At 33.4% G+C, this 23,882-nt stretch overlaps 1 protein-coding gene across 1 annotated transcript; it reads left to right on the forward strand.

Annotated features, from left to right (window-relative positions):
* The first annotated feature begins 738 nt into the window (after window positions 1-738).
* Window positions 739-23,356, forward strand: LOC126830147 (dynein axonemal heavy chain 8). The gene is made up of 24 exons (XM_050560422.2): window positions 739-983; window positions 2,094-2,262; window positions 2,448-2,603; window positions 3,151-3,306; window positions 9,776-9,865; window positions 10,349-10,441; window positions 10,669-10,773; window positions 11,051-11,189; window positions 11,536-11,650; window positions 12,547-12,737; window positions 13,008-13,129; window positions 13,414-13,532; window positions 14,330-14,532; window positions 14,809-14,882; window positions 15,218-15,370; window positions 15,683-15,838; window positions 16,017-16,133; window positions 18,611-18,712; window positions 18,901-19,061; window positions 19,919-20,075; window positions 20,574-20,726; window positions 21,974-22,163; window positions 22,377-22,498; window positions 22,928-23,356. Exons 1-24 carry the CDS (start codon window positions 892-894, stop codon window positions 23,213-23,215), a joined length of 3,423 nt encoding a protein of 1,140 aa, XP_050416379.1. The 5' UTR covers window positions 739-891; the 3' UTR covers window positions 23,216-23,356.
* Window positions 23,357-23,882: the final 526 nt, after the last annotated feature.

A 23,882-nucleotide genomic window follows, 5' to 3' on the forward strand; every position in this document is an offset into this window, starting at 1 on the left:
TTGTTACCATAATCCATTAAGTTATGGTCCGATACATGCCAATACCGAAAGGAACTGAGATCTTTGGGAGATGACCTATATCTCAAGTTTCGTTAAAATTGGATAAAAAATTTGACCTGTAAAGTGTCCAGGGACCATGGTATAATACGTCCACATGAAAATGTGGGCGTATAAAAATAATTCTAGCTGAAATATATAGAGGTAAAGTGTGTTAATCACATCACATATTGCGTTCCTCACGTTACATAAATGGTTCTGTTACTCACGTTACAAATTTGTAGGTGCCATTATATGGAGAATAAATGACATTTTATATTTAATCATTTTATTTTAAGTACATGGTCAATAGTAGATATTCTATAGAAAATATGGCCGACGTAACCATAAAAAAAATTCAACCATCATTGTTTTTTCATTTTTTGTGTTACTCACGTTACGAGTGCCATGTACTTTGTATTATATACTATAAAAATTTGAATATCAACATTTCTTGTCATTATTTTCAATAAGGAGAAGCTTTATAGTTTCTGATTTCAGAAAAAAATTATTTAAATTAGTAATTAGGAGCTTTTAAATCAAAAACATTATATAGCTACAAATCAGTTAATGATATTACTATATATGTCAAGGTAAATAATAATGGTGCTATATATAAAGTTCACTAGAATGTTTACAATTTCTTTACAATTCCAAACCCTAAAGAATATATAGACCAGACAAACATAAAAAAATGGTTCTAATTGCTGTTTCATTTTTTACTAACCATGTCCACATTTGCATGGAATTGCCCATATGCTATTGCTTATTGTTGCTTTTAATATTTTATGTCAAATGTAATTTCAATAATTTTGACAGGAATTATTGGATGATGCCGACTCGTGTCGAAGAAGAATGACAGCTGCATCAGCTTTAATTGGTGGTTTATCTGGTGAAAAGATTCGATGGACATCACAAAGCAAAGAGTTTAAAGCTCAAATAGAAAAGTATTTAAATTTATCACTTTTTATACGCCCACATTGAAATGTGGTCGTATATGTCGTCGCCCCCGTCCGTCTGTCGGTCCGGCGTCCATTATTGCTTGTGGACACTCTAGAGGCTAAAGTTGATATCCGATTTAAATTTATCACTTTTTATACGCCCACATTGAAATGTGGTCGTATATGTCGTCGCCCCCGTCCGTCTGTCGGTCCGGCGTCCATTGTTGCTTGTGGACACTCTAGAGGCTAAAATTGATATCCGATTGGCTTTAAATTTATATACAGTGTTTAAGGCCATGAGATGAAGAAGCCTATTGACTTTCAGCGATTTCCGATAATTACTGCCAGAGTTATGGCCCTTGATCACTTTGAAAAATCTTGTGGACGCTCTAGAGGCTAAAGTTAATATCTGATTGACTTTAAATTTATACACAGTGTTTAAGGTCATGAGACAAAGAGGCCTATTGATTTTCAGCGATTTCTGATAATTACTGCCAAAGCTACGGCCCTTGATCACTTCTAAAAATCTTGTGCACGCTCTAGAGGCTAAAGTTAATATCAGATTGACTTTAAATTTATACACAATGTTCAAGGTCATGAGACGAAGAAGCCTATCGATTTTCAGCGATTTCCGATAATTACTGCTAGAGTTATGGCCCTTGATCACTTCAAAAAATCTTGTGGACGCTCTAGAAGCCAAAGTTAATATCTGATTGACTTTAAATTTATACACAGTTTTTAATGTCACAAGACGAAGAAGTCTATTGATTTTCAGCGATTTCCGATAATTACTGCCTGAGTTATTGGTATGTATTGGATTATGGCTCTTGATTGTATGAAAAATCATGATTTGAGCTTGTGCACACCATAAGGACGGTTGAGTTCAAATTTTGTAAAAATCGGACCGCTTCCCAAACGCAAATAGTGTAAAAGTATGTAATACCAAAATTGTGGACCCTCTAGAGGTTACTATTTTTATCCGATTTTTATAAAGCTTAAAATATATGTTTATTATATCCTAAAGATCTGTTCAACATCCAAGGCCTGGATAAGCTGCTGTTTGGGTGTATTTCCTCGTTTGCATGGCTATCTTAATTTATCTTTAAATCCTTACAGGTTGGTTGGGGATGTGTTATTGTGTACTGGTTTTCTGTCCTATTCTGGTCCTTTTAATCAAGCGTTCCGCACCAAATTACAAGACAACTGGCAGAAAGAAATGCATCAGAGAAAAATACCATTCACCAAGAATCTGAATTTAACATCAATGTTGGTTGATAATGCTACTGTAAGTTTCTTTCAGACCTGTAATTAGTTTGTCAATAATAATTTTAAAAAAAAGGTTTAGACACATTCATTCTTTGTGTCATTGGCATCCTGCAATCTATTTGGCATGTACTGTAGAAAAAAAGTTTTTATGGCTAACAGTAACAGTATCATCATTAGAAACATATCTGGTTTCTGTGTTTATAGATTGGAGAGTGGAATATCCAAGGATTACCTAATGATGATTTATCAGTGCAGAATGGTATTATAACAACTAAAGCTACACGATATCCACTACTCATTGATCCACAGGGACAGGGAAAAAATTGGGTCAAAAATAGAGAAAAGAATAATGAACTGCAGGTAATTGTTTGATTCTTTCTTTATACGACTATTTCAACATACCTTAATTTTTATGACTGAATCATTTGACTAAGTAATTATAAGGATGAACTCATCAGATGGTTGGGTGTGTTAAATAGGGACAAGCTAATACATATTTCCACATTTACGAAATTGTTCATGTAATGAATCATTGGTAAACATATATAATTAGATATTTTAACTCTTTTTCAGCTTTCAAATCTGTTCTATCATTCTTTATGGGTAATTCAAAAAACATTTGCTCATTGTGGACATTTCAGCTGTTGCCTACCAACTTAAAAAATTTTTATACTCCCAAATTTTATGTCCAAACAGTGGAAAACATTTAAATGTTTAAACATTTATGCCAATGATGATGGTTCCATTACAATTTATACTACACTTACTTATATTGGCAGTAGGACGTTAAACCCCATTTCATTTCATTTCATTTACTTATATTGGAACAATATTGTTGCTGTATTAATCTCTTTATGTTGAAATCGTTTTGTAGATTTGTATAAAATACGATAATTGTTTTTTTTAGATAACATCATTGAACCACAAATATTTTCGAACTCATCTAGAAGACAGTTTATCTCTTGGACGACCATTGCTAATTGAAGATGTAGAAGAGGATTTAGATCCAGCTTTAGATAACGTACTTGAGAAAAACTTCATCAAATCAGGCTCCACATACAAGGTATGATTACCAGTATCTGTTAAGTTCCTTTTGATTCATTTGTATGATTCATTGCAACCCATTTGTAATAGCAAAGCGTTTGGTAATAGTTATCAGATTTGCTATTACAATTCTCGTAAAGACACTGTTACAAGTTTGGTAATAGGGACGGGTTTTGTAATATTGCAGTTTGAGAAATACCACTTAATGTGTTTGGTAATAGTGAAAGGTTTTGTAATATTATCTGGAATAGAAGGCTGCAGAATACTAAAAACAATAGGGTTCATCCTCTCATGACCCCAATGCTTTGCCCCAAATTAAAAAATATGTGTTAAAAACTGTAGCCTCTATCACGTTCACAAGGTTTTTTGGATTAGGGGAGTAACTTTGGAACGAGCACTGATTATCGATAGGGATCGTCCTCTCATCACCCCAATGATTCACACCATGTTTGAAAAAAGTCAGTCAAAAACTCTACACTCTATTGTGTTCACAAACCAGGCCCGAGTTTACAAAGCATTCTCAGAATTAAGTTAAGAATTTACTGAACTTTCAATCCCTGTTCATGAGAAATATCTTTGATCCAGAACTTAAGTCTGAGACTTCTGTGAACTCAGGGCCAACTGCTGACGACGGACAGACAGGGGTGATGGTATAATACGCCCACGACGTATAAAAATAAAAGTTTATGCTGAAGGTAACGTGTTTGGTAATATTATAAAATAAACTGCTGACGACGGACAGACAGGGGTGATGGTATAATACGCCCACGGTGTATAAAAATAAAAGTTTATGCTGAAGGTAACATGTTTGGTAATATTATAAAATAAAAATTGTTATTACCAAACGCATTTAGTGGTATTTCTCAAACTGTAATAGTTTATTTTGCTTACAGTATATACTCTACTATTACTATTGACAAGTATAGCGACAAATTTTGTAATATTAGGCAACACAAATAAAATAACTTGTTTCTCGGGCACCGCCCGCACGCAAAATTGGTTGCGCGTGCAGTCTATTTATTAGTCTTGATGAAAAAAAATAAATATGTAACGCCCGCCCGCACATCGACAAGCAAGTCGTAAAAAAAATATCCCGCATGTACCTACATCCGCCATACATGTATATCTATTCAAATGTATTAAAACTGATTCAGATGAACATGCTGTCTTTTTTATCCGAACAATGGCGAAGTTTGGCAGATTTGCCTTTTTTATTGATATCGAAAGAACCTCCATTTTGTATCACGTGATATTAATTACCTCCCCTGATAAACTAGAATTTGATTCGTGTTAAAAGTCATTGGCGACAATATTTCAATCATTCGATCGTAATCGGCTCATTATTGCCGGCTTCAGTCGGTCCTTGTTTGGAAAATCCTATTGATAAAATAATGAACCATAGAACAGGTTAATTAATTATAGCTAAGAATACGATACGATGACGATAGTCGTCATAATGCATACCTTAGAATCTGGGTCATTATTAGCACATTTACGGTAGTTTCGATAATCCGGAAAATAATAATTGGATTACCGATTTGATGGTTTTACTGACCAGTTGTTAGTTAGATTTAAATAGTCATTCAATATAAACACCGGATAGAACACCGAATATCCTGAGAAACACACCGAATATCCCAAGAAACAGTATTTCCGGCAATCTCCAATACCGATGACACGGTGTGACATGCATTGGTTGGAATTCGGTAAATAATTATAAATAAACCGGCGATACTAGATTTAGTTTTAAATACTGTTTACCATGATTATTATTTTTGATACACCTGGTGAAAGAGGCTTAGTTTTTAAAAATATTGTTGTCTTTATGGAGGGCTATTACATAGTCGTATGGAATTTTATTTTAAACCAATTTCAATTATGTGAATTAAATATGGAAAATTATTTTCCTTTCAGTCAGTGTTCAGTCTCAGTGTTTTAGTAGACTTGATTTTGGGTTTATGTTTTAAGTATGTACAATAAAGTTGAATATAACGGAAAGCAAAAACGTAAACAAGTAATGACTTTCTCATTTAAAAAAAAAAAAAAGAAAGACCGCCCTCCCGCCCCAACAATTTTCAGCAATAGCCAAATTTTATTTTGCACCATCAATGAGTAAAAAAAAAAAAGAAACCGCCCTCCCTCCCTACAGTTTCAGCTGTCAGTTGCCCGAGAAACAAGACATTTATTTTGTGTGGCCTTATGAAAACATGTTTGGATTAGTGATCGTTTTGATGGAAAATACAACGACCATACTACAGCTATGATGATGATGAGATTTCTTCACGTTTTAGCCAATTCCTTCATTCGTTAAAACAATAAGGAAATATATTGCCAAAATTACTTTTTACACAATGCATTTATACTACTAACTAGAAGTACATGTAGTAATACCTTAGGGAAATGGGATACCAAGTATATTCACTTAGGATTATGAAGATGATGAGAACGACATGGGATTCATCTTCGAAACTTTGAAAATTCTAGTGATTAATATCCATAAAACCAAGTGATTTATTGAATATAAACGTGTTTGGTAATATTACAAAGCCCATCGCTATTACCAAATGCGTTGAGTGGTATTTCTGGAATTGTAATAGTTCTTTTTGGTTATAACATACTCTGCTATTAATAAGTGACACACATTTGGATTAGTGATAGTTTGGATGGAAAATACCACAATGACGATCACGATGACGATCATGTTGATAATGATGATGTTGTTGGTTTTGATGATTAATTTATTATAAAATATGAATTATATTATTACAAAATTAAAAGTTTATGCTATGTTTGGTAATATTTGTCGCTATTACCAAACTCGTTAAGAGGTAAGCTTATTTCTTGAATATAAAAGAGGCGGATCCAAGGGGGGGCGCAAGGCGCCCCCCCCCCCCCTAATTTTCAACAGTGCCCTTTTTTACTGCTGAAAGTGCCTTTTCTCAGACCCAAATATGTCCGTTCCCAACCCGTTGCAGGGATCCCAAATGACTCAAACCATCGACTCAAACACGCCAGTTTGGTCTAATTAGTGCTTCCACTTCCAAACGAATTCTTGTTGTTTAGCTGATGTTACCCTAATCCTATAGGGTGACTATAGACAGACATCAATGATAGCATCTTGTGGAATCGGCGGCGTATATAGGGGTGATGATTTTCCGTGATCGCGGAAATCTCGGAATTGTCCACTCAAAACGGAATTTGAAATCTCACACGGAAAAAGACGGAAAAGCCGATATTTGCTGATACTAAACACAAACTCAAACTCATCTTTTTATTCTTAAAAATCGGAAATATTGACTGATATCGCATGGTTTTGTTACTGTCTATTTTAGTATTTAGCTACTTTCATTTCATCATTTAGGAATCATAATTTTACTCGAAACGAAAACCCGTTTTTCATGTATCCCTGTATACAATTACTCTGTAGTTGAACTTGAATTAAACATTGTAATGTATATATATGTCTTAAAAAAAACTTCTGTCACTTCATAAAAGTAAAAATCGTTTCATTTACTTCTTATTTTACTGCCGGGCTCGTGACTCGTGTTTATCCGCATTAACCATGTGACATCACAAATATGCCGTAGCCTTGTGAATCCAGCCCTTATTCTCGAAGAAACGGTAGTAACTACGAAGATGTCTGGATAAATCGCGACAACAACTAGCAGCTGAGAAAAATGGCTTCGTCTGCTAAAAAGATGAAACAAGCTCACAAGATGTAATTTTCTGTTATTTAATTCGGGAAACAGGTTTAAAGAATAACTAGTCATTGAACATTACAAGTCATTCACAATTCAACATTTGTTATCATTGGTTTAAAATGATCCGTTTTGTAATAAAAGGCATTTTAAGATGTTTTATTCATTTTATCTCCAAAAAACGGAATATGGTCAGCTCTGAAACGGAAAATAACGGAATTAAAAATACTTAAAACGGAATTTGCTATTTTCTGAAAAGGAAAATCATCACCCCTACGTATACACTCATGCCCATCACTGACGTGCATGAGTGCAACTTGATGTAGCATTGTTTCATGTGTGGACAGTACTAGTGAAGTGGCTAGGGAATAGATTAGTTTTTTTTCCCCATCATAATGCCTCGCTCGCCTTGACAATTTTCGAGTCGCATGTTCAACTGGCTTTTTTGCTCGATTTTAAGGCTCTTTTTCAACCATTTCCGGATGTTTACTTATGGCTACAGATGCAGGGAAGTGACGGATAATTTCCAGCGTGCCCCGTCTCCACAGTCAGTGCCCTCATTTTGCGGCGCCCCCCCCCCCCTTTTCAAAATTCCTAGATCCGCCCCTGTGTAATAGTTGTTTTTGTTAATAGTATATTCTGCTATTACTAGTATTATAGTAAATATAGCAAGCAATAGGTTTGAAATATTATGAAAATACATTTGGATTAGTGAATGTTTTGATGGAAACTACAACGATGATGCTGATAATGGCGATGACGACAATGATGATGTAATACACAAAAAACACATACTTATGGAAAAACAGCTACTTATTTATTTGGGCGACGTTTCGAAGAGTATTCTCTCAACGTTATCAAGCTAATACAGTAATACAAGAATAATGAGATCAATATATACAGAAAACTGTAACAACAATTCATGAAACCATACAGGACAACAAACAAGATCAAAGGGGTTTATTCTACAAAAACTAATTAAGTGTGAAGAGTAGCCATTGAGTATAGTTAAGCAATTAGGTAGCTATGATGAAAGATACAATACTACCGGCAGAATGGGATAGTACCTACAATACAATTATGATATACCATGGTTTGTTTAGATAATGGTAATTAACTTTATATGTCTGTGTGATTAAATGTACAATTAGACTAGAGTAACCCATGTGTGTAATAATTCTAAGAAATAGAGTGGATATAACTGATAAATTGATAATAATATTAGAAAAATGAAAAATAATAAAACTCATAAAAATTCACAAAGGTTTCTTATCCACTGTACTGTAGAATGAGTGGGGGTGATGGAAAACACATAATTTAGGTATATTTAATAAGTTCATCATAAGCACTAGGCAGGAATATCCCTGTGTCGCGGTTGAGGTCTGGACTGTTTCTTTTAATGTGTATGGCCTCAATAATTTTGCGGGTTTTTTCTATCGGTAGATTGGCCGCCAGGGTTCTATACGTTTTAATTCTGTGTCCTGGGTTGGATTGTGTGTGTTGGGCCACAGCTGAATTGGTAGTAGAGGATTTAGATTTATGCTGACTGATTCTCTTGTCTAAAGGCTGTCTAGTTTCTCCAATGTATTTTTTGTCACACGTGCAGGTTATTTCATAAACACATTCTTTTGGGTTCAGTTGTTTGGTTGGGGGAAGTTTGATGATGTAGTGTTACAAAATTTGAAATTTATGCTGAAGAAAAGGCCCACTCACAAATTTAGTCTGTTATTACCAGATTCATTATACCAAATTGAATGGCAACGAGATTTGTCATATTACAAAACTCGTCGCTATTACCAAACGCGTGACAGTGTCTTTACGAGAATTGTCATATTACAAAACTCGTCGCTATTGCCAAACGTGTAACAGTGTCTTTACGAGAATTGTCATATTACAAAACTCGTCGCTATTACCAAACGTGTAACAGTGTCTTTACTAGAATTGTCATATTACAAAACTCGTCGCAATTACCAAATGCATAACAGTGTCTTTACGAGAATTGTCATATTACAAAATTCATCACGATTACCAAACGCGTAACAACGTCTTTACGACGAGTCATGGTGGCTAAATGGGTAAGACGCTGGCTCGCTAGCCTGGAGGTCGGGTGTTTGATCCCTGCATTGGCCAAGAAAGTTTATCCTAGTCATTGATGCAGGACGGAGGGCCTGACAAGGACAGCTGTCTAGTCGTTCGGATGGGATGAAAAACCGAGGTCCTGTGTACACATTAGCGTGCATGTAAAAGATCCCTTGACAGTTGGAATTCGATATAAGAGTAGGCCATAGTGCAGCTGTCCGGTCAAAATTTCCCTCATAGCACACTGTATGGCGTATGTCCGTTTTCATTAGCCCAGTTCGTAGCAGAACAATAGTACGTTAAACCCCATTTCATTTTATTTCATTTTCGTCTTTACGAGAATTGTAATAGCGAATTTGGTAACTATTACCAAATATGTCACTATTACCAAACAGATTGCAACAACGCCTTAACTTGTTCATCCCAGTGAAGGGCGAGGCTTTGATTCAGCTGAAACTTTATAACAGAAATATGGTAGTCAGAACATCATCATACATTCTATGACCTTTGAGTGAAATTAAATATATGGCAGTTGTACCATTGGGTGACAAAAGGGCTAAAATTTATTTTGCTGGTTAGCCATGATAATCCAATTATAACTACCAACAAGAAATAAACTATTAATGATTAAGCAATTGAAGAAGGAAAGAACAAATATATAGTGTCTGTATGTTGTTTAAATGTGACTTCAATACTATGTATGTTTTGCAGGTAAAAGTAGGAGATAAAGAATGTGATGTTATGTCCGGATTTTATCTGTATATAACCACTAAACTACCAAATCCAGCATATACTCCTGAGGTATGAAAGTATTCAAGACATTTTTCAAGAAAAGATCATCTGTAATATTTTTTTCTTTGAATATTAATGATCTGTAAGAATTATATTATGAAGAAGCAGGGCCGGATTAAGCCTGCATGGGTCCTCTTGCTAAAAATGTCACTGCATGAACAGTGAGAAGGGGAGTCATTCTGGTCATTGTCCGTCAAACTCATATAGATATAAATACAATTTGTGTGTCAAGAATAGATAGATTTATTTGGCTCAAGGAATGCAACTTGATAAATGACATATGTAGTGATCTGTAGGGCTTGTCAGCCCCCCCCCCCCCCCTTTAATCCGGCCCTGTGAAGAAGTAATTAGTTTTTGATCCAAAATGATACTTGTATGAACAGTTGGTCAATTATATCTATCCATTTTCTTAAAATGATACGATAGTAATAATAGTATCAAACAATTGTAAAAATAAATGAATGGTGAAGATTTCTTTTATAATATTCATAGATTAGTGCCAGAACGTCTATTATAGATTTTACTGTAACAATGAAAGGATTAGAAGACCAGTTGTTAGGTCGTGTTATAATGACTGAAAAAAATGTAAGTATTCAACTTGATCAAATTGATCTTTAAAATATATGATTCCTGTACTAGGACCAACCATAATTTTGTCTTGTAGAATATTCAGACTATATTATCTACTGCTAAGAATAGTTCTTTCTATAGAAATATATACTAGCAGTAGTAAACATGCTGGATAAATAATTTTGTGTTATTTGTGTAGACTTTTTGTATGTTATTTTAGAATATTTGCTTGTAAATTATAGGAATTGGAAGCAGAACGTGCGAAATTGCTGATAGATGTTACAGCTAATAAACGTAAAATGCAAGAGTTAGAAGATAATTTGCTCTATAAATTAACCAGTACAAAGGTGATGTCAACTTGTTTTATCCACAGTTACAGAAATACTTATACAAATATTGTACAATATATACCTAATAATAGGGTTTTGATTTAACATTTCAGCTGGTATTGAATTTAATTTTTCAGATTATAAATTATAGGGATCAAGGCAGAAACAATCGTAAAATTAAGCAATATGACAACCCTTTTCGGGTTGATAAATTCTAGACTTAAATTAATTCAGAGTCAGTTAAATAGAGATATAATTATATAAGAAGCTGTTAAATATTTTGTTAATATTCCAGGGATCATTGGTAGATGATGAATCTTTGATTCAAGTTTTATCTACGACAAAAATCACAGCTGCTGAAGTCAGTGAAAAACTTACTGTGGCAGCTGAAACAGAAATTAAGATAAATGAAGCTAGAGAAGAATTTAGACCAGGTTTGTCTAGCAGTTTATCAAAAATTATTCATAATTGTGCCATTTAATAAATTTGGGGTTACAGGGAGGGACATCAGCCACACCTTTCCTTTGGTTTGTTTTAAGCATTGTAAACACCATATTGGTGTTTCTAGTTTAGTATGCCTTGATTTTTGTCACAAGAAAGACACATAATTTTATACTAGCAAAGTGAACTGGAGTCTTTTTTTGTAACATAAAATAAATAGTACCTCTAACAACCATAAAATTGAAGTTTTTGTGAATTAGTTCCCTCCAAAATGTATACCGATACTTAGTTTTATGATTTTATAGAAATTTGTAATGATTACTTGTAATGTATTTTTAGTGGCAAACCGAGGCAGTATTCTGTATTTCCTGATGTGTGATATGAGCATGGTAAATAGAATGTATCAAACATCTCTAAATCAATTTCTTGGCATATTTGATATCTCTATGGCGAGGTTAGTGGTTAAATATTTTTGTTTTTATACTCCCACATTTTCATGTGGACGTATATTGTCGTCGCCCCTGTCCGTCCGTCCACAATTGTTTGTGGACAGTCTACGGGTCACAATTTTTATCCGATTTCCATGAAACTTAAAGTATAGGTTTATCACCCTAACTTCATGTAACTGTAACTTCATGGATTATGGCTCTGATTGTACGAAAAATCACGTTTTTAACTTGTAAACACTGTAAAGGTCACAATTTTTATCCGATTTGGTTTAAACTTAAAATGTATGCTTATAACCCAAAGATCTTGGTTCCTTTCGATATTCGCGCATATCGGAACGTAACTTCCTGAATTATGGCCCTGAGTGTACGAAAAATCTCGTTTTTAGCTTGTGGACCCTATAGAGGTCATAATTTTTATCCGATTTGAAAAACCGTATTATTATATCACCGTTACACCCTAAGGATGACTGAGTTCGAATTTCGTGAAAATCGGCCTAAAACTGACAGACAAAATGTCCGCCCTTTGGTCTCAAATAGCGTAAAAATATGGTATATCAAGGTTGTGGACCCTATAGAGGTCACAATTTTTATCCGATTTTGTTGAAACGTAAAATGTAAAATAAAAAACCCGAAGATCTCGATTCCTTTTGATATTTGCGCATATCGAATTGTAATTTCCTGAATTATGGCCCTTGATTGTAGGAAAAATCACTTTCTTTTTAGCTTGTTCTCTATCCATCTCTCGAAAATGTGGGCATATCCTGCCTGGCAGCCACTGGTTCCTTATTATTAATGTATTAACTGTTTTGATTTGGTAAAGTGAAACATTATGCTAAAATAATGTAAGTCAACACAAATTCATGCATTGTTATATGTACTTACAAGTTTCAATAAATTTCAGATCTGATAAAAGTCCAGTAGCAAATAAACGTATTGCTAATATTATAGAATATTTAACATTTGAAACTTTCCGATACACATGCCGAGGATTGTATGAAGACCATAAATTCCTGTTTACACTACTTATGGCATTAAAAATTGATATACAACAAGGCAAAGTGAAGAATGAAGAATTTCAGATCTTTATCAAAGGTTAAACTTTTTATGTATTGATTCCTAATTTGACAAATATTTTCTGTAATATCAGTGTGAAGACTTCTGATAAATCCTAACCTTAAAATTTAAGTCTATTTTGTAATCCCTTTAATTCCAGGAATTATTTACAAATTCATGATAATAAGTATTTAGAATGAACCAGTAACTTCAGCAGATTAATTACAACGAGGGCAGTGATTTAATTGTCAAAAATTGGTTATCCTTTATTATGGGTTAATGTGCATTTAACGTGTTATTTGTTTGTAGGAGGGGCTGCCCTAGATTTAAATTCTGTAACACCCAAACCATGTAAATGGATATCTGATATAACCTGGTTGAATTTAGTTCAACTTAGTTCTTTATCACAGTTCTCAGAAATACTGAATCAGGTGAACTTTTCTTTATTAATTATATTATATTGAATGGCATATTCAGACCAAGAACTTTATATTTTTGTAAACAAAGGATTATTTTGATACAAAATTATAATCAGATGAAATTATGTCTATAGAAGTTATAAATTGATGCTATTAATATATCAAGATCTCACTTTATTTAATGCCATTTAGATTTTAGATGTGTCACATATCAAACCCTTTAGAGACATCTTATGTATGAGAAATTCTTTGAAATATCCACATTTTAATATCTATATGTGTACAATTATGGATAGGTACCACGCAATGAGAAGGGTTGGAGAGCCTGGTTTGATTCAGATGCACCAGAAGAAGAACAGATACCTGATGGCTACAGTTCCTCTCTAGATACTTTTAGAAAACTTCTTTTAATCAGGTGATTTATTTTTATATGCCCACATTTTCATGGAAGTATATTGTTGCCGCTCATATTCGTCCGTCCGTTCACAATTTCTTTTTGAGACACTAAACAGGTCACAATTTTATCTGATTTTGACGAAACTTGAAATACAGGTTTACCTCTAAAAGATCTTGGTTCCTTTCAATATTGGCATGTATTGGACCATAACTTCATGGATTATGCCCCCTGATTCTACAAAAATTCATGTTTTTAGCTTATGGACACAAGAGGTCACAATTTTTATCTGATTTTGATGAAACTTGAAATGTAAGTTTATAACCCAAAGATCTCGGTTCCTTTCAATATTCGTGCATATCGGACCGTAACTTCCTGAATTATGTCCCTTGATAGTACGAAAAATCGTACACCCTAAGGACGGCTGAGTTCGAATTTCATGTAAATCGGCCCAAAATTGACAGACAAAATGGCTGCAGTTCGTTCTCAAATAGCGTAAAAAAAATATGGTATATCAAGGTTGTGGACCCTATAGAGGTCACAATTTTTATCCGATTTTGTTGAAACTTGAAATGTAAGTTTATAACACAAAGATCTTGGATCCTTTCGATATTTGCGCATATCGAATTGTAATTTCCTGAATTATGGCCCTTGATTGTAGGAAAAATCACTTTCTTTTTAGCTTGTTCGCTATCCATCTCTCCAAAATGTGGGCGTATCCTGCCTGGCAGCCGCTGGTTCAATCTTTTGATACTTTATGTTTGTATGTTTTGTTGCCTGGAAACCTATGTTTTCAATTTTTGTGTTGATATTTTTAGATCATGGTCACCAGATCGTACAATAGCCCAAGCCAGGACATATGTGGCTAAATCCTTAGGTGATAACTATGCTGATGCTGTTATTCTAAATCTAGAAGCTACATGGGGTGAAAGTATACCGAAAGTACCGTTAATCTGTTTACTGTCAATGGGTTCAGATCCTACTAACCAAATAGAATCACTCTGTAAAAAACTCCAACTAGGTAAATTCAGACGGACATATATAATTGTTTAATGAAATCGCTGGATTATTTTAGGCTAGGAGAGTGGCGCATTTACACATACTGTAAGTTGGTTTCAGATCACAGTCACTTAAGCCAGATTACTAGAGCTTTAGCATCTAAACTACATATTAATGATATCTACAATTTTAAAATTTAGATTAGATGAGATAAAAGAGCAATGAGAATTGTACAAATATATTTGAAAATATAAACCATTTATAAACTTTCTTATTAATTTATTCTGTTATATTTCAGAATTCCGTGCTATATCTATGGGTCAGGGTCAAGAAGTTCATGCCAGAAAACTTATCAGTCAGTTTATTCAGACGGTAATTATATATTGTTTCATATAGTATGCCTACATGGATCATACTGATGAGCATTGTAGTATATGGAAAGTGTGGGTGAAGAAGTAGAAAATTATCTTTAAAACTTCAATCTATGCAGAATTTGAAAGCTCAAACGTATTGGGTTTCCACATTATTTCTACTTGTAAATAGAACTTCTAGTGTAGTTTTATGGTATGAATTAACTAGAAACTGGTTGATTGTCTGGTACATCTGCTGTTTTTTGGAGATTATGTATATTCAAAGTTTTGTATTGTCTAAATTTATAATCTTAAGAATTTAGTAAAAAATTGTCTGCAACATGTGTTATTTTTCAGGGTGGATGGGCTATGTTGCAGAATTGCCATTTGGGTTTAAATTTTATGGATGAGTTATTAGAGACTCTGTTAGATGCCACTGCAATGCATGATGACTTTAGAGTATGGATTACAACAGAACCTAGTCCTGGTTTTCCTATCAGTTTATTACAGGTAATCTACACCCTTGTCATTTGTTAAGACTTTTTTATTGATTCACAATTTTTTGTGAACACTCCAAAGCAGAAGTTTCAAACTTTTTGAAACTTGTTGTGAATGTTTATTTAGCAATAAGATAGAAGCCTGTATTTGGGGCTACACATGGATGAGTTGTTTTACTAGACACCAGTCACCACAACCTGGTCCATTCTCAACAGGCTGGAGTGAATATTTATAATGGAATTACTGTCAACCACACCAAGGTGATGTGAGCTTATAATTTATTATTTGTCAGCAAAATTAAAACACTTTTGTATATTTTTTCAGAGCTCTATAAAATTCACAAATGAACCTCCTCAAGGTATAAAAGCTGGGTTAAAGAGAACGTATGCTGGTATAACACAAGATTTCTTAGACGTATCTAGTTTGACTCAGTGGAAACCATTATTATTTGCTGTTTCTTTCTTACATACTGTAGTTCAGGTACATATTTAATATATTTAATAATTTACTTTTGTTTACCATATCCTCCTAAATTTTAATCCAGGTCTCAATATGTTTTAGAAAGATTCATCTATATTGTATAATTTAGCAGCATAACATTACAATTATTGCCATTGTGTTGCTGGTTGAAAACTAATGATCTTTTTTTTCACTATAGGAAAGACGAAAGTTTGGTCCATTGGGTTGGAATATTCCATATGAATTTAACAGCTCAGATTGGACTGCCAGTGTACAATTTGTACAGAATCACTTGGATGACTTGGATATTAAAAAGGTAAAAAGACAAAATGATTGAATGTAATTGCTATGGTTTATATGTTTATTGTTCAACAAGGAGATGTTAATAAATATTAAGTAGTTTAATGTAATAATGAATTTAGAGCTAGAGCACCTAACCTTTATTATGTATAAACTGTTCAGTGGCACAATTACATTTTGTAAATTTATATACAGCAACAAATAAACCTGTCCACTTAATAGCCTTCATTTAGTTTTAGCGTGTGAAATTAAAAAAAACTGACAAAATTTGCAGAATGTAAGTGGTTTTGACCAATCAACACTTCAGTCAAACAGTCCTTTACGTTTAAGGTGCGCGTTCGCTCTTGCGCCTCCCACACACCTCGACTTAACTTTGTTGGAGTCATTGAATACTCCCGCAAATTAGCTAAATCACTCTCCCAAATATTGAGATTCATAAACTACCATACTTGCAGTTTTTGTTTATTTTTAAAACAGCATTTGTTTAAGTATAGTGACCTCCTCCATGCAATGAGGGTTTCCATGGTAAAACTAGGGCTTTTATAATTATTCGCCAAACATATTGAATGCTAATGTAAGGCTTGTTTTAATTGGATAGGAGTCTAAAATCTGCCAATAAAATACGATATTACTTGACAGTCAAATATGTCGCCAGATGTTGATTCTAGAATATCAGCGGGACACGTCTAATAATAACATTACGTTGTTTAAATGTTTTCATGTCCTGCTTGTCCCATTGGCATTGCGTTGATTATCGCTATCCATACATCTGGAGATGGTCAGACCTGTCATGTCTGCGACATTTTTAAATTGGAATTACTGGAGGACAAATAATCGGCGGTGGGGGACAAAAAAGGGTTTGCAAAATTGAGCTGGTCTTCCGTGCAATTTGTGCGTTAATCATGCTGACAAAGTGATCAAACTGATGAAAATTTGAGGAACATATAATATGAGACAAAACTAAACCATAATACATTGTAGAATTACTCTTGCCATATAAATAAGAAGAGTTGTTTTTATGAGAGCTTTTTTCTCAATTGGTGGGAGTTTTTATACGCCCACATTTTCATGTGGACGTATTATGCCGTCGCCCCTGTCCGTCCGTCCGTCCACAATTGTTTGTGGACTCTGTACAGGTCACAATTCTTATCCGATTTTGACGAAACTTGAAATATAGGTTTATCCCCAAAAGATCTCGGCTGCTTTCGATATTGGCATGTATCGGATCGAAACTTCATGGATTATGGCCCCTGATTGTACGAAAAATCATGTTTTTAGCTTGTGGACCCTAAAGAGGTCACAATTTCTATCCGATTTTTTTGAAACTTGAAATATAAGTTTATAACCAAAAGATCTCGATTCCTTTCGATATTCGCACATATCGGACAGTAACTTCCAGAATTATGGCCCCTGATTGTACGAAAAATTGCGTTTTTAGCTTGTGGACCCTATAGAGGTCATAATTTTTATCCGATTTAAAAAAACGTATTATTATATCACTGTTACACCCTAAGGATGGCTGAGTTCGAATTTCGTGAAAATCGGCCCAAAATTGACAGACAAAATGGCCGCCGTTTGTTCTCAAATAGCGTAAAAATATGGTATATCAAGTTTGTGGACCCTATAGGTCACAATTTTTATCCGATTTTGTTGAAACTTGAAATGTAAGTTTATAACCCAAAGATCTCGGTTGCTTTCGATAATTGCGCATATCTGACCGTAAATTCCTGAATTATGGCCCCTGATTGTACGAAAAATCGCGTTTTTAGCTTGTGGACCCTATAGAGGTCATAATTTTTATCTGATTTAAAAAAACGTATTATTATATCTCCGTTACACCCTAAGGACGGCTAAGTTCGAATTTCGTGAAAATCAGCCCAAAACTGACAGATAAAATGGCCGCCCTTCGTTCTCAAATAGCGTAAAAATAGGGTACATCAAAGTTGTGGACCCTATAGAAGTCACAATTTTTATCCGATTTTGTTGAAACTTGAAATGTGAGTTTATAACACAAAGATCTCGGTTCCTTTCGATATTTGCGCATATCCAATTGTAATTTCCTGAATTATGGCCCTTGATTGTGGGCGTATCTTGCCTGGCAGCAGCTGGTTTTACAGCTCCCACACCATTTCGTAAACGTAAAGGACTGGTCAAATTTCTTGTGAGGAAGTTATCAAAATTGAATTTAAAACCCACACACACAGCAAATAGTAACAAATAATGTATCATTGTGTCCAAAATATTGTAAGCAATAGGCATGAATCACTGTTGGAAGTTAAGATGTAGTTTTCTTTGAATTCGTGTATGGGAAACAGAATTGTAGCGTCCAGTAGCAATATTGTTTCTACATGTTACCTGGCACATATATTAGCTATGATTATGCTTGAATAAGTAAAGAACACAAACTAGGTATGATTCAGATTTTTATGAAAGTAACTTCTGCAATGATTTATGATTTAATTAATCAGACATTTATTAATGCTTACTTTGTAGGGTATATCTTGGACAACAGTAAGGTACATGTTAAGTGAAGTACAGTATGGTGGGCGAGTTACAGATGACTATGATAAAAGATTGTTGAACACATTCACCCGGGTATGTACATCAAATAATAAGCTTATACAGATGAATTTTACTTAATATGGTTTTCTTTACTTAGGTACAAATAGTACAACAGTGTCAATAGTGTCATATAGAAAACTTTCATTGATATAGTGAAATATAAAAATTGTATTTTGAAGGTTTATTTTTAAAGATGTAATGGTGTTTTTTTTATTATTTAGGTATGGTTTGGAGATTTCATGTTTTCAGATAATTTCCAGTTCTACATTGGTTATAAAATTCCTAAATGTCGAAGTGTTGATGAATTCATGGGATATATTGAAAATATGCAATTAGTTGATTCACCAGAAGCATTTGGTTTACATCCTAATGCTGATATCACGTAAGATGAAACTCATTCATTTGTAATGTTATTTTAAAAAGCTGCCTAACAAAACAAAATTTTTCTCATCACTCCATTTTTCTCTTTCTTAAAAATATGAAGGATAAAAAGTTATGGCCAGATACAAAACAAAGTGATTGAGAAAGAACTCTTTTTTATCTTGGGGAACCCAGTTATTTTTAATTACCAGTTATCAGACAATAATGACTTGTTTGTTAATAGAATTTAACCTGATACATTAAATGATTCTATATTACACTGGACACAATTTTATGGCATAGTGGTATTGCTGTCTATCGCTAATTATTGACACTTTGACTAAGATTCTGTAGCCTTTAGAAAGCTAATAGGGACACTACAATAGAATCGTAGTTGAAACATTGTCCAGAAATAAACAGTAATTGTATTCTGCATAGCTTTATATGTGTTTTTAGCTTTTGATAAGAGAGCTAAATCAAATTTGGTGGCAACTACATGTAACTGAAACCCCTTCCATTCACTTGATTTGATATTTGTTTATTTGGTGCAATGTCTATTTTCTGTCTGTTTATTTGGTGCAATGTCTATTTTCTGTCTTGTCCGCAGGTTTATCTTGTAGATTTTTGTTTTGCGTGTAGTGCGATCCTCCTGCACTTACTATTTGATGTACATGTACAGTTGTACATGTAGTATACTGTTTGTATGAATGTATTGAGTTGTCTATGTAATATGTATTATTGAATGTATATATATGACTATGTCTAAGTGTATATGTATGCATGCTGTCGTTCTATGTAATTGTGTCATGTTTTATTCTGAGTGAGTTACAAAATGCCTCAAACAATATATTCTATACTTGAATTGATTGTATTATTTAGGTATCAGACTAATCTAGCTAATTCAGTATTAGAGACTATTATGAGTATACAACCTAAAGATGCAGGTAGTGGAGGAGGTGAATCAAGAGAAACTATTGTTTATAGAATGGCTAGTGATATGTTAGATAAGCTACCATCAGATTATAAAGCACATGAGGTGAGCCATATATTTGTCAGTAGTACCTGTCAATAAATTTCTTTGCAGATATAAGTTTTACTACTAAAAGCAGAGAATATTTGGCATTATTTATTCATAAACAAATCATGTCCAATTACTGCATCTGGATTACTGCATTTAGTAAAAACCTACAGTGTAGCAACAATTTCACAAATAGGGCATTTGAAAACTCAGTTGGTTCAATTAGTAATTGGTGTTTGTTTATAGTAAATGAAACTATTGAGAGATAATAAACAAGGGGTACTATTCGATGGATTGCAAGTAACAGAGTTTAAATTGGTAACATTTATAAATTAATATGCATATTTAACAATTGTTCTGGCTTGCATAAACTCATAGCTTTAAGTGTAGGCCTACTGGTACTGTAATAAAGACTTGGAACTTATTATAATTATTATAATGGTTGTTTTTCTATGAAAAGATTGAAAGTAAATTCTTATTGAAACAGTACTGGTATTTGCAAATTTTATCCTGCAGGTTAAAGATCGCTTGAAAAAGATGGGCATGTTACAACCATTGAATATTTTCCTGAGACAGGAGATTGACAGAATGCAGAGAGTTATAACAGAAGTTAGAATAACTCTCACTGATTTACAATTAGCTATTGATGGTACTATTATTATGAGTGAGGTGAGGTTTTTATATCTCCTCTACTGATAAACAAACATTGATTAATCCAGTCAATTATGTTGAAAATGATATTAAGAAATCAAGCGAGCATTTTATTTCAATACACTTACCTCTAACATACGTGAAGTTTACTTAGTAGAGAGATGGCCCCAATTCAGCAGCAAGATAATTAGCAATATATGTGAAGCAAAAAGAATGATCAGACATTTATTTCTATAAAGCTATACGTACAGTTGCATAATTTCATATACTCTAGATATGATTTTACAGTGATTTGTCAAAAGGTATAACTTACAAGAATGTAAAAGATACCCTGGGGATTAAAAAAAAAAATTATAACCGTGTACAGTCAGTGCTGTAATGTTAATCTTTACTAATTTATTTTAGACCTATAAAAATGTAAACTGTGTTTGCAACCATTTGTATGTATATACTATTCATGTAATGTATTTCATTACATCGATACCTTGACTAAGTTTGATAATGAACATTTTCTGCTCAGGGTAAGCAAAGCGATAAGCAATTTGATTGGTTGAGGCTTTGGAATACAATAACTCTCTTTCTAATTGAGCAACAATGTTCACACTTGGTGTAGGTGTTTATTAGGTGAATGGCTTGATGGAGTTCGAAGATGAAAATTTTCTGCTTAGGGTAAGCAGAGATAAGCAATTTGATTGGTTGATGCTTTGGGAAACGATAACTTTAGTTCTAATTAAGTGAGAGTTTTGAAACTTGGTGTATTGTTTCATCGAATCAATACCTTGATTAAGTTCGATAATGAACATTTTCTGATGAGATTAAGCAGAGTGATAAGCAATTTGATTGGTCGAGACTTTGAAACACAATAACTCTCCTTCTAATTGAGGTAGTAGCACATGTAGGTCAATAGAAGGAATGACTTGACAGAATTAAGATTGGATGTTTTATCCACATGTAGCTCAAGGCCAAGTGAACAAAATTGTGATGTCTACTGTTGAGTATAACATGCATACCTTCTAGAATTAATAAACAAATTAGTAAAAAAAAAAAGAATGTGCTGTATACTCTGGGAAATATGATAATTTCTAGTTTTTACAAAAATTCATTATGCTGCTTAAGGCTTAATCTACATTTGAAATATTTAACAATTTCAGAGGAATGAAATGGGGTTTAACATCCTACTGTTTTGCTCCTGCTGAAGAAGGAACCAATTTGAAAGACCAAAGTATGTAGATCTACTATAATTATGTGTAATGTTATTATTTCAGAATTTAAGAGATGCCCTTGACAACATGTTTGATGCTCGAGTACCTAATCTGTGGCGTAAAATATCTTGGCAGTCATCTACAGTAGGTTTTTGGTTTACAGAATTATTAGAAAGAAATGAACAGTTTAATACCTGGATTTTTATAGGTAGACCTGATGTCTTCTGGATGACTGGTCTCTTTAATCCTCAAGGTAAGGTCATCATCTTATATTTCTAGAATAATATTTATTAATATGTTATATTTCAAAGTTGTTTGATTTCCAGAAACTGAGGATAAATTTTTAAAATTTTGTGCTAATGTACATTTTATTGAAAATATCTTAGATGTAACAACAAAAATATTGATTTTTACTTAACTGATAAATCAAGAATACTATAAATAAAAGGTACATAATTTTATTTAGGTTTCCTAACGGCTATGAGACAAGAAGTTACAAGAGCCCATAAAGGTTGGGCTTTGGATTCAGTTACCCTACATAATGATGTTATGAAAACTTTTAAAGAGGATATTACTAGTCCGCCAGTTGTAAGTATTTAAATTAAGATATTGTAGATGAGGCATTTCATTGTATTAGTTACATACAAGTACAGTTCTAAATTAAAAATTTCTCATGAACAAAGAATTTATAAGAAATCCCCAAACATGTATACATACAACACTTTTGATGTAAGTAGATTCATATGTCCATGTATAGTCTAGTGTGCAAATAAAAATCATGTGTTTTCCCTCAGTAGTTGTTCCCCCCTCACACCCAGAGAACAACGTGCACAATTGAATTTGAGAAATGAACGAATTTGTATTATTGAGACATCAAACCCCATTCATATAAAGTGCTCTTGTAATCAGATAAAAGTGTTATTTATAATATCAACATGACTATAATTAAATTAATGAAGAATGGTTAAATGCCTTTCCATTATAACATAATGAACTGATTTATTATTTGTTTTTCAGGAAGGGGTTTATATTCATGGTTTATTTCTTGATGGTGCAGGATGGGATAGAAGAAACTGCCGGCTGTGTGAACCTCCAGCTAAAGTTCTCTTTACAGCCCTACCAGTTGTTCATATGTTTGCTATAAATTCTACAGCAGGTAAAGATCCACGTCTTTACCAGTGCCCTGTTTATAAAAAACCTCACAGAACAGACCTGACCTACATCTCTCTTATCGTAATGAAAACCAACCAAAACCCTGATCATTGGATACTCAGGGGTGTAGCTGCCTTATGTGATATCAAATAAACACTTTGATCAAAGAATCTACACTAGTCTTTTACATTTTAATTTATTTTTGATTCAAATGTGCCAAATACAATGTATTTAATCAACATATATATTTTTAAAAAAAAATAATTATATATACTTGAAGACTTAAAATGTCTATATCCATAATTTATGATAAATTTAATAAAATTGTTAAAATATGTGAATTTCTTTTTTTTCTCTCTCTAAATTTAAATAACTATGGTACTGAGTTGATGAATGTTTCACCACATGTACACTTGGTTCCTAGGACCCATTTGTCACAAATTAAACTCCAGATTAGAGAACTGATCAACCATGTTGTGTACACTACAAAAATGTTGCTTTATCTTTAATATTCCATGTTGTGGTATCAATAGTTATTGTCTACATAGCTGACACATAAACAACTTATATTGTGTGCACTACCACTTCACATTTCTAACAGCTCCTGTTTAAAGGGAATACAAAGCCAGAGAAAAATGAACAATGACTGGAGACTAAAGGGAGATAATTTTATTAGAATTGTACTCTGTAAACACGGCCTTTAAAAAGCAAATTTCTGTGAATAGGAAGATTACTTGTATCCATGAGCTGATTCTTCAAATGGTTAAGTTACTTAGTCATCTGGTAGTGCTATAAAATAATGCAATGATCTTAAATGTTG

This window comes from Patella vulgata, chromosome 8 (assembly GCF_932274485.2).
Source record: "Patella vulgata chromosome 8, xgPatVulg1.2, whole genome shotgun sequence".
Lineage (NCBI taxonomy): Eukaryota > Metazoa > Mollusca > Gastropoda > Patellidae > Patella > Patella vulgata.